Source organism: Grammomys surdaster, unplaced genomic scaffold (genome assembly GCF_004785775.1).
Source record: "Grammomys surdaster isolate TR1022 unplaced genomic scaffold, NIH_TR_1.0 165, whole genome shotgun sequence".
Classification (NCBI taxonomy): Eukaryota; Metazoa; Chordata; class Mammalia; order Rodentia; family Muridae; genus Grammomys; species Grammomys surdaster.
In genome coordinates this window covers 12,862,413-12,874,481 of record NW_021604613.1, presented here as the reverse complement: position 1 = coordinate 12,874,481, position 12,069 = coordinate 12,862,413, and the positions used below count along the sequence as shown (strand labels likewise).

The 12,069-nt window shown below is 42.9% G+C and overlaps 1 protein-coding gene across 1 annotated transcript in view; it reads left to right on the top strand.

The window, feature by feature from the left end:
- Mpp4 (membrane palmitoylated protein 4) overlaps nt 1-12,069 on the top strand; it is a 36,148-nt gene that overhangs the window by 19,274 nt on the left and 4,805 nt on the right. Inside the window, exons 14-17 of the mRNA XM_028765692.1 lie at nt 3,579-3,593; nt 5,504-5,545; nt 7,449-7,619; nt 8,548-8,628. Coding sequence (XP_028621525.1) covers nt 3,579-3,593; nt 5,504-5,545; nt 7,449-7,619; nt 8,548-8,628 — 309 coding nt within the window. The remainder of the gene's footprint in view (nt 1-3,578; nt 3,594-5,503; nt 5,546-7,448; nt 7,620-8,547; nt 8,629-12,069) is intronic.

Here is a 12,069-nt window from a genome sequence, read left to right as displayed (position 1 = left end):
AGTCACTTCTCTTAGGCCCAGGGCTGTCCAGGGGTATTTGGATTCCTGTGGGGCAGTGTTTGATAGTTTCATGTATTAAGAGTATTAGCATCCTTTAACTGGTAGGATTAGGAATGCTGGTGTCCTGAAGACTATACAGCCAGCTTCCACTATAAAGGGTTGTCTCTAGACCAATGGCTTTCAATCTGTGGGTTGTGATCCCTTTGGAGGTTTCATTTCAGATAACCTGCATGTCAGAAATTTACATTACAATTCATGACAGCAAAATTACAGTTGTGAAGTAGCAACGAAATAATTTTATTATGGAATCACCACAACATGAAGAAATGTATTAAAGAGTCTCAGGATCAGGAAGGTTGAGAACCATGGCTCTAGAACCACCATGTTCCTACCGGGCAACGATAATTGAAGATTAAATAGGTAGCTCTTTAATATATGATATGGATATAAGCTTTATAAGACGTGTGTAGACGGCTGGGGAGATGGCTCCATGTTAAAGTACATACCATATAAGTATGAGGTCCCAGGTTTGAATCCCTAGAACCCATGTCAAGCCAGGTGTGCACAGTGGTGTGCATCTGTAATTAAGTGCCCTTCTGCCAAGGCATGAGGCAGAGACAAGAGGATCACTGGAAGCTTTCAGGCCTGACACACAGTGGAGATCCACGAAGAGACTTTAGTTTCAACCAGGGTGGAAGGTGAGGACCCACACCTAGGGTTGTACTCAGGCAGTCACACATGGCTGTGACACCTATGAGTGCACACACACACACACACACACACACACACACGATCATTCTTCTGGAAGACACATAGAATGAAGAATTGTCTTGTAGTTTCTGAAGCCCTTATTTCCCACACTCTGTTCCACATAGTAAATAAGGTGCAAAGCCCAGTGCTTACTGGAATACACTTTCTTGTTTTTGATAGTATATTACTTGTAATAATGGCACTTTTCCAGTGTCTGTTCTTCAAAATATCATTGATTCTGTTGGTAGCAGAATAGATTCTATACTGTGTTTGGTTTGTTTGTTAAATGGGCATGCTCCTAGACCCCCAGTTTCCTTTAGTTTCTGTTTCCTCAGGCTGACGTTTAGAGTCTCTGTGCCTTGGGCTACTGTCTGTCCTGTAACTGAATGGGCTCCTCCTTTACCATGGACACAAACCAGGCTGGTGTCACTCAGCACTCAGATGTTAATGTCCATCTGCCCCTCTGCTCTTTGCTTCTCTGTACTCCTGTGAGGAATGGCCACAGCTCCTCTCACTTTATCCAGTGCTTCATCACATGAAGCAGATGTTAGCGCCTAGCAGTTCCTTCTATCTCCTAGAGAACTTGTACCTAAGAATTTATATTTTGATATGTATATATTTAAATTTTTTCTTGTTTAATTTTTCCTTTACAGTAGAGTTAGGACATTGTAAGAGGACATTGTATCACACATCGAAATACATGTTAGATTATTTCTCCAATTAATTCATTCCATACATATAGAGAAGTCTGGGGCTGGAGAGATGCCTGGGAGGTTAAGAGCACTGGCTGCTCTTGCAAAGAACCTAGGTTCAGTTCCCAGCACCCTTATGATGACCCACAACTATCTGTAATTCCAGTTCTAGGGGATCTAATGCCCCCGTCTGGCTTTCTTATGCACCAGGTGGTAGAAAGTTTTAATCTCAATCCAGGCTTTTTTACCCTGCCTTGATCATTCAGTTTCCCAATAAAAGACACCTTTATTATTTACAGTAAGCCTTAATCAGGACAAGAGCTGGGCAGATATCTCTCCTCTATGCCTCTACTTTCCTATCGACAACCCAGAGTTACTACTTATGTTTTATCTGGTGGGCTTCACCTCCATTCACCTTCCCCTCTCTCGTGGTTCACCTCTGACCCCCCAAGCCTGGGAACCCTAAGCCCCACTGTGTCTCTTCTGCCCAACTATTAGCTGTCGGCATCTTTATTCACCAATCAGAAATAACTTGGGGCAGGATAACATAGATGTGCAGGCTCTCTTGTCTCTGGGGCAACCAGGTCTTGAGGAACCAGTATTAGCATTAGAATACAAGCAGCATCAGGCCAACCCACTACATCCAGGCATGCACATGGTGCACATGTGTACATGCAGAGAAGTGATCATATACAGAAATAAGTAAATCATTTAAAAATTGAGGTACTGGTATAAGTACTCATCATTAAAAGCTAGCATGAGGACAGGTGGGGCTGGGAACTACTCAACTTTTTTTTTTTTTTTTGTATGTGCCCATTTTCCCTGAGGTGGTTGGGCCATTTGGGATAATTTTAATTTTCTGTACTTGGCTCAGAGCTTGTGATCGACTTCTTTACCATCTTTAGATTACATTTATCTTTTTTTGTTCTGCTTATCTCATTTTTTTTTTTCTGGAAAATGTTCTGCACTCCAAAGTGAAACTTGAGACCCTGAGGTACTCACAGTGTCTGTGAAAGGAGAAGCAGCGGGCGTGTGGAGTGGGCACACTACAGACTGGAGCCACGGGGTCCCAGTGTGACTCTGGGCTCTGTGGCCTTTCACCTCTCTGACCGTCAGGTTCCATCCCTCTAAGATGAGCAGCACCCTGCATACATAAGGTGTTCAGAGCTGAGCATACAGTAAGCACCCTGCATACATAAGGTGTTCAGAGCTGAGCATACAGTAAGCTCCATATGAGTGTTGGCTGGTGTTGTGCTTATGAAATTGTTCATAGGGGGTGGCCAGCTGCTGGCTTTCTAAGACCAGCTCTACCGGGGAAAGCATGCAGCTGACCCAAAGCTCTCAAGAATGTTTTTCATTTGACTCTCATAAGAGCTCAGTTAAGGACCAGTTAGTGTCCAGCTGGCATGTTCTCTGAGTAGATAAGCCTTGGCAGTTGTTCCTGCCAAGGCACTTAACTCTTGTTACTTGGACTACTTAGTGAAGAGTTAGGCTCTTCAGTTTCAGTCTCTGCCTCTGAGTGAAATATAATGTAACCTTCTTGAATTTCTCCAGGGTCAGTGATACAGTCTATTTAACTAGAAAAACTGTAACAACATCATTAGAAAACCCAGTCACTTGAATATGTCTATATAACAACAAGCAAAAATACCCAACCAACCACCACACCCTACCCCACTATCCCAGCCTTCACAGAACCAGTAGAGAAGAAAGCATATATGTTAGGCCATCCAGGGGCCAGGAAGGAAGGTGTCAGACTGCTGGAGAGTGTGTTCATTGCATATCATCGTTTTCAGGAATGTGGTGGTAGGATCTGTGGGAGATGAGAGAAGGCTCAGCCATTGTCTTCCTATATTTTCTTTCAAGTACAGTTTTGTGCCAATCAGTAGTCTTCAGGGATAAATGACACCTTCAGGGACAGTCTTGACACATAACTTACAGGGCAAATCACCATCCCCCAGCAGTAGAGATAGATCACTGAGTCCCAGTGGTGTGCTTTTCATCCGCCCTTCAAGTTACCAGCTGAAATGGTGGCATGGCTTCCCTGCTATGCCTTTCACATTCCTTAAGTGATTAACTTAATCTTTGCCAAGATTAATTCTTCGTGTCTCTTTCTTCACTGGCTCAAATATCCAGAGGAGCTGGCAGAAGGTGAGTGTTCGTTTCCACCCCTGCGTTACCATTTAGTGCTATGCTCACGTCTCTCACTGCCACAGAGCAGCAGCATAGCATCCTGGGAGAGATGACTTTCAAAAGCCCAGCTCAGGAACTAGTCGGTCAATAGAAAACATTTTAAATAAAGGCAATTAAGCTTTATATCTATACGTTAGTGAGTATTTCCTTGTGAATGTATTTCTATAACATAGAAAAATGTGATTAATTACCAGAAGATGGAGTAGATGCTGGTACTTTTTCAGATTTATTTTAATTTTTAACTTATGTGTACATGCTTGAATGAGTGTATGCCGTTTATATACTGAGTACTTGCAGAGGCCAGAAGGGGGCATCAACTCCCTTGGAGCTGGAGTTACAGGTGGTGTGGGCCACCAGCATGGATGCTGGAAACTGAACTCAAGTCCTCTGGGAGAGCGGCAAGCTCCTCTAACCACTGAGCCATCTCTCCAGCCCCTGCTGTTTTCTTTGTAATCTCAAATGCATTATTAGAGCCAGGTACAGTAGCAAATGTAGTCAGCACTTGGGAGGTGGCAGCAGGAGGATCATGAGTTCAGGGTCACCCTCAGGTACGTAGCAATTTGATGCCAGCTTAGACTATCTGAGACCATGTCATACAGACAAAATAACTCTTAAAAATAAGGTTAAAGAAAGAAAATTATATATATGTGAGTTAATCCTATAGACAAATGTTCATTATATATATATTCATTATATCAATAATCAGAACAGACCTGTTTAAATTACAAGGGATTTTATAACTGTATTTCCGAGTTCCAGTAGAAGCCTGAGCAAGACTGTGGGACTAGGCATCATCCCCTCCTTTGTCTCAGGTGTTCCTGGCCACCACAGAGCAAGTTCTGAATCTTTTTTTAATGGAAATAATCAATCTGATTTTGGCTTTCACTTGAAGACACTTGAAGGTCTTGCAGACCCTGTAGTAACGCTGTGATGGACAGTTTTAATTTTATTTATTTAGGAAATAAAAAACCTAGTAAAATCTTTGTCTTTATTTCATTACCTGTTTCTATGAGAGAATATCTTGTCAGAAGCAACTTACAGGAGAAAGGATCTGTTTAGCTTACAGTTCTAGGTTGCAGTCCATCATTGTGGGAAAGTTAAGGCAGAAACTTAAAGCAGCTGATCACATCCCCAGTCAAGGGCAGAGAGAGAATGCATGTATATGTGTTTGCTGTGCTCAGCCTACTTTCTCCATTCTTACATAGTCTGGGACCCAAGCCCAAGGAGCAGTGTTGCCCCAGATGAGTGTTTTTCCTCACCTCAGTTCATGTAATGAAGATCATTCTCCCAGATGTGCCCACAGGCCAGATGCTCCTCCCAGGTGACTAGATTGTCTCACACTGACAATTGAAACTTTTCATCACAGTTACTACAGGGTCCACAAGACCACTGTCTTCAACTGAAAGCCAAAATCAACTTGTTTCTTATTTTTGTAATATCAGCTTTTAAAGGATATGTTTGAAAATGCATAATCAGTATATTTTACTGTGACAATATTTTTTAAAGACAAGTTCTCAATATATAGTTCAAGCTAGGCACAAGATTGCGGTCTTCCTGTTTTAGCTTTCTGAGTGTTGGGATTACAGATTTGTCCCATGCCCAGCTTCTTTCTTACAACTTTAAACAAGCCTGAAATAGCTCTCTATGCTCAGTCTTTCTAGACAAATGCTATGATATCATACTAAAGAGATTGCATAAGAACATCGGGATGGGACGAGCAGAGAACAGGCCTAGTAGGCTGCCAAGGGTACGGTGGGCTGGCCTGCCGCCTGCGGAGAACATCACTCGTAACAGAAGATGATGCTGTGCATTTGCTTGTTGCATTCCTGTCTCGGTCCTCACATAATCTCCCATTCTCTATGTTCCAGCTAAAGACGAATTTGTTGGTAATGGACAAAAGTTCTTTATCGGTAGGTGGCAATTGATAAGTGTTATGTGTTTGTTGCTTTTAAGTGCTACTCATACTATCCGGGTGCCTTGCTGAAAGCCACCTTTGCTGATGAATCACCCCAACTCGTTTCTTGTTCTGACTTCCTTCTGGTTTTTTTTCTCATCAATAATCTGACCTATTGATTACTCATTGTTATTTATCTAATTTAACTTGGATATCTTTTAATTATTTTGTCAAACATACATCTGCTCATTTATTCCCCAGAGCATTCTATAGCCTATCTGTCTTACTCTAAAGAGATCATCAGTCCCATAGCTATTAAAACCATCTTTTATGTCTATATTCTATAGTCTGTCACCTGAGGAGAGTTCTCTAAAGTAGCAGACCTCCCTCATAAAATCACCCCGGAACTCCCTTTTTACAAGGCAGGAGAGCAGCACAGAGCTGTAGGCTAAAAGCTAGAATGTTAGCTCCAAGCCTACATGTTTTGGGGATCATTGGAGGAGAGTTAAGACACAGGGGCTGCCTTTGTGCCTTACTTCCAGAATTACTGACCCCAAAGCTGTTGAGTAAGGCTAGTCAGAGTAAACGGCTACACAAAGGTGGGGAACAGGGAGTCCATGCAGGGCCAATGGGAATCTGTGGACGGTGGTGCCCTGGTGTCGTGTTCGGGGCCAGAGGAGGCAGAGAACAGCAGCTGATGGTCAGCCTCTGATACGCACAACCTCCATCAGGGTGTGCCCTAGCCCTGGGATTGTTGCTTGATATAAGTGAGTATTTGAGGACAGTAAGAGCCAGGGCTGAGGAGGGAGCTCCACATGAGGAGAAGGGAAATTTACAGCGAATCCTGTAGTGCAACATTATACTGTAGGTGCCGGTGAGGGTCTGTGGTTTCTCGATATAGATAGATAGGAACGTAACTGTGTCTGTGTGTTTATAGAAGCACATGTAGTTTCTGACTCTACCTTCAGAGAGGACCTGCAAATGGCTGTGGAAATACCAAAAAGGCTTCTGATGCTGTGGCAGAAGAAGAATTCAGCCAGGGATAATGACTAACGGTCCTACTTTTGCAGACGATGCTACCATCCTATGTAATCACCTAAGCTGTCTGATAGTATATCCATCTGAGAAATGGGAACCATAAGACTACCCAGTGTTTCTACCCTGGCCACAGAGCTTCTGCAGAAGGCCCCAACTGCTCTCCCTGAGGCCCTGATTCCTCTCTACAGCAACCAAAGGAATCCTTCAGAAACAAGCCAGGCCACGACCTTACTGTTCGAAGGCCCCTTCACACATCGCTCAGACTCCCCCCCCCCCCATGTGATCTGGCTGTGACCCTCAGCACCGCTTCTCACCACCTTCCCGTTACTACCTTGCAGCTCTTCAAACCTCTCACTGTATCTTGGCGTTTGTTCTATTCTGCAGACAGCACCTGAGCTGGCCCCTTCTGCACTCGGGCGGCTTCTCATTGGCAGCTTTTCTGATCCTTTTGCTGAGCTGCCCATCCTAAATAAACCACTGCCACTCTCTGACCTCTCACCCTTTCCTGAGCCTGTATTTTATTGTTCTCTGTGACTGTTTTGTGTTTCCTCCTCCGTGAATTGCACATTTCCTGAGAAGATGACCTGGATTATTTGATCACTGTATCTAGCTTAATCCCTGGCATCCAGTGGATGAGAGATGCCACTTAATCAAATATGGGACATCACTAGCTACTTCTTGTTTTGTTTGATATTTCAAGACAAGGTCTCACTCTATGGGTGTCCTGGAACTCACCCTGTCTTTTGACCAGGCTGACCTTGAATTTACAGAGCCTCTGCATCTGAATAAAGGTGTGTGTGCCACCACACCCAGCTCACTGTCTGCTTCTTGAAACAGCTATCTGCCTGTCCTGACTTGGAAATTTTGTGCATTTCCTTCAGCTGGTTTCCGCCGCAGCATGCGCCTCTGTCGCAGGAAGTCTCACTTCAGCCAGCTGCATGCCAACATGTGTTGCACTTGCAGCTGCTACAGTGCTGTGGGTGCTCCTTACGAGGAGGTAGTGAGGTACCAGCGGCAGCCAACAGACAAACACCGCCTCATAGTGCTCGTGGGTATGTCATGCTGTGCTTAGCTCTGGGAGTTATCCTAGATTCAGTGTTTTGTGTTGATAGTAACAGTGAGGTGGGGCTCTCTATAGACTTTCTTCTAGAAATGTTTTAAAGGCCTTCTTGTATGTGTTTATAAGAGAACTTTCAAAGGCAAGCTTCCTTTGCCTTCTCTGCCTCTTCTCCTTTGACCTACAGTGGAACATGGTGTGCTATGATGTGTAGGAACCTGTGTATTAACAGTCTCAAATATGATGAGGTTTATACTTTTATCTGTTTAGAATTTGATCTAGAAGTATGCATGGTCTACCCCAGCCTGCATCACTAGTCCATCTTAAGAAGACAGCTTAGAGAAATCCCATTTCTCTAAGAAATGTTTAGCCATGTTCTTAATAAACTGTCTAAATCTTCTGGATGCGCCTTGGACAATAAAGGACTTGGTTGATCTGGTTTTGTGACCAAGACCTCTGCAATGTTGGCTCCCTGAAGCAGTAGAAAACCATAACTTACAGCCTGCCTCCAGCAGGGCCTGACAGTGCTTACTCAACTACCTGTTAGAAATGTTACAGCATCCATGGGTGACAGAGTTGCATTCTGATTGACACTTTTAAAAAGAAGGGCCATGTCTCATATTATCTGATGCAAGCCCAGTGATATCTCAGAGCATCAACAGTAGTAGAATTTTCTGGAGATGACAGATCCTGTGATTCCACATGTATTCTCTGGATGTTGCAGTGGTGTGGGTTATTTCATGAGTCACTGGGAGAATGATGTTTTCTGGTTTTGTTCCAATCATAAGACGGGTTACTACAGAGTTTTCCTAAAAATGCATTTGCTGTCATGCTCCTGCATCAGCATGACTGCAGGGATGGCTGTGGTATGGAACCCTGTGCACCCACATCTAACTATTTCTGCTGTGACCTTCTGTCTTCAGGACCTTCTGGTGTTGGAGTCAATGAACTGAGAAGACAGCTCATTGGATATAACCCCAGCCGTTTTCAAAGTGCTGTGCCACGTATGTTCATTTGTCTTTCTTGGTGGCTCAGGTTTTGGTAAAACTTTCTCTCTGAATGTGCTGGTTTCACTTTACTGTCACATCTTTTCCTGTAAAAATGTAAGGACCAGTCCTTAAGTAGTTCTGCCTATATTCACTTTAATAACTATGTCAGCATAATAGCATAGTGTGCTAGGCTAGGCTTTCAAAAGATAATTCTTATACCTTTTTCTTTTGAAGTGGAAGGCAGTGGACAGCCTGTAGGAGTCAGTTCTCTCCTCCTACCATGTTGGCTTTTGAGAATCAAACCCAGGTCAGCAGACTTGGTGGCAAGCATCTATGTCCACTTAGCCATTTCCTTGGCTCTGTTCCTTTTCTTAGTCATGCATATTGTAGGGAGTGGTCCTGATGCTTTGATCTGCATGTGAACGCTGAAGGTCCTGTTTCCCAGTTGACTCTTGTGCCAGTGGCTAACATCAAGATGGAAGAAGTGGGACTTCCAGGTTGTCAGGCTAGGAGATGAAGGAAGAGGAAAGGAATTAACTATGCTTCAGAGAGAGAGAGAGAGAGAGAGAGAGAGAGAGGCCATGTGAGATCTCAGGTGGAGTGGATGGGAGATTAGAAATGCAACCAATGTAAATGTAGGATGTTGAGCAAGGAGAAGGTAACCAGGCAGCTAAGCTAAGGGCAGGTTTAGAGTGTTGAACAAAGAGTAAAGAAAAAGGCATGCTAGCCGTGGGAGGCTTGGAAGAGCCCAGTCACAGACCCATAAGTCAGGTTTAAAATGAGCTCTGTGTGTGTGTGTGTGTGTGTGTGTGTGTGTGTGTGTGTGTGTGTATGTGTGTGTGTGTGTGTGTGTGTGTGTATGTGTGTGTGTGTCCGAAGATCCAAGGGAAACAGAGAGGTGGCTGGCAGCCTGTGGTCACCTAGAACTTAAAGCAGTGTAGTAGAAACTGTGTGCTACAATATATGACTATTCAGGATACAAAGTGGTTTTGTAATAATGGCCAACATAGTATTTATCATCTTTCTCACACATTTCTGGCACCTTTATGTTATTTTTTAACTAAAGCTTTTAATATCTCCATATATAATTTTATATAAATTTTAAGTGTTATTATCACATACCTTTGGCTTTTTAAAACCACATTTTCTTATTTCTTTTTACTTATGGCTTTTTCTACTAAGTTCCTGGTTTGTCAGGACTCTAACTTCTGAGAAATAGTCTTCCGGATGTTCCTCCATTGCCTATGGAGAGTTATGTATGTGTTTCTAACTTTAAGACCTTGGAAAACTTAAAGGCTAATATGTTACTATGTATTTTAAATGATTTATTTATTTTTATTTTATGTTTATTAATGTTTTGATTGCATACATGTCTATCTGAGGGTGAGGGTGTCAGATTCCCCTGGAACTTGAGTTACAGTTGTAAGTGCCGTGTGGGTGCTGCTGGATCTTGAACCCAGGTCCTCTGGAAGAGCAGGCTGTGCTCTTAACTGCTGAGCCATCGCTCCAGTCCCATTATTGCGTATTTCTACTAGGGTTTAATTTTCAATAAATAATTTTAAAAATCACACAAGAACACTTACTTTATTATAAAATAGAGAGGATCCGGCTTAAGACCCCTAATTTTAGACAAATGGAAGGTTTGTAATGATGTATAGTCTGTGGGATAAAGCAGGTTAGCATTTTGTTTGAGGCACTGAGGTGAAAATCTTTAAAAGAGGAAAGTGAAGAATCTGTAAAGTACCAAGACATATCAGTGAGTGAGAGGCTCAGGGAAAGAGCCTGATAGGGGTATTCACAGAGGTTTGTTTTTAATCAGAAGAAGCCACTATAGGATGGTTTCCAATGAATGCGTGTGCTTCAAGGAAGATGGGAACACTTGGGAGACTATAGAACATCTTATGTGTTTCCTGCATTCTGGGGAAGCTTAAGACTGCAGTCAGAATTATAACTGAAATTGCATTCCAACAGGGGCAATGGTGGAGCCGTCCCATACACATTATATAATTCACTACATCTTGGGAGCCTTAAGTTTTGCTGGCTTTTCTTGTCTTCAGCAGGAAACTGCAGGAGAAATTGCATAGTTATAGAATGGAACTTATAAAAGCCTAAGGACATGAAGAGGGGTTTGAATAAAGAAAAAACAAAAATGACCCCAAGGTGATATCTTCCTCCTGAGCCCCTTGGAGGTTGCTCACTGAGGGCCTGTTGCAATCTCCTTACATGTCATTTTCATTGACCTATTTCATCCTTAAACCTTGTCACGTGTAAGAAAAGATTATTTTTATTAATAAGGGTAATTGTTGTAAAAGAGAATAAGAACAACATTACAGCATGCAGGACATGGAATTGGAATGAAGTACTGTGGGAAAACTCTGATAAGGAAGGTCAGAGTCCACCATTGACCAGATAGCCTCTGGGCTCAGGGCGTAATTCAAGACTCCCTAATTACCAGACCTTGTCTGGGGAATTTGAAACCTCCATATACACCTCTACCTGGGGAATGTCACATAGCCTCAGTTATAGTACAGTATCTATTTCCTTTTCCTGATAAGAACTCGGTCAGCTAGCACCTGAGATTCCTGAAATGCTTCCCCATGCTAATGAGGCATGTTGGTACCCCAAGTCTTCAGCCAGTGATCTTTGCCCATCTTGGATGTTTCTACCTACTATTCCCCAAAACTTTATAAACCTTGAGTCATCAGCTGGTCCTGGTGTGTGCTATTGGCTGTAAGTACTCACAGGGCTTCCAACCCCCATCCGCCCTTTACTCTCTTCTGTCATTAGTCTCTGCTCCCTTTTCCCTCATGGACCTTATTGGCTGACAATCCATGAGGGTGGGGAGAACACCAGTGTATTATTCTTAAGTTCTAGAACCCAAACTGATACCTGGAATATAGTAGATACATGATATGTGTTCATTGTTATTGTTAATAGACACTCATTAAATCACTTTTAGATATTTGGGGGAACTTGTGTTTTCCATACCAGATGCCACTGAAACATACCATTGAGGAGTCTAAATCTAAATTAGTGGTTGTCAACCTGTCGTTGTAACCCCTTTGAGGGCTGAACAACCTTTCCACAGGGCTCACGTAAGGCTATCAGAAAACACAGCTCTTTACATTGTGATTCATAACAGTAGCAAAATTACAGATATGAAGTAGCAATAAAAATAATTTTATGGTAGGGGGGTCACCACAAAATGAGGAACTATATTCAAGGGTTGCAGCATAAGGAAGGTTGAGAACGTCTGGTCTAAATTAAAGAGGTCACATCAAAGAATCAAATTGAACACTGATTTGTCAAGTTTTCCCCTTTCTTTATCTACAAAACCTCTACTTTGATATTCATGCTTTGCCAACACTGCACAATACCATGAACTCCCTCCCTCCCTCCCTCTCTCCCTCCCTCTCTCCCTTCCTTTCTCTCTCCCTCTCTCCCTCTCTCCCTCCC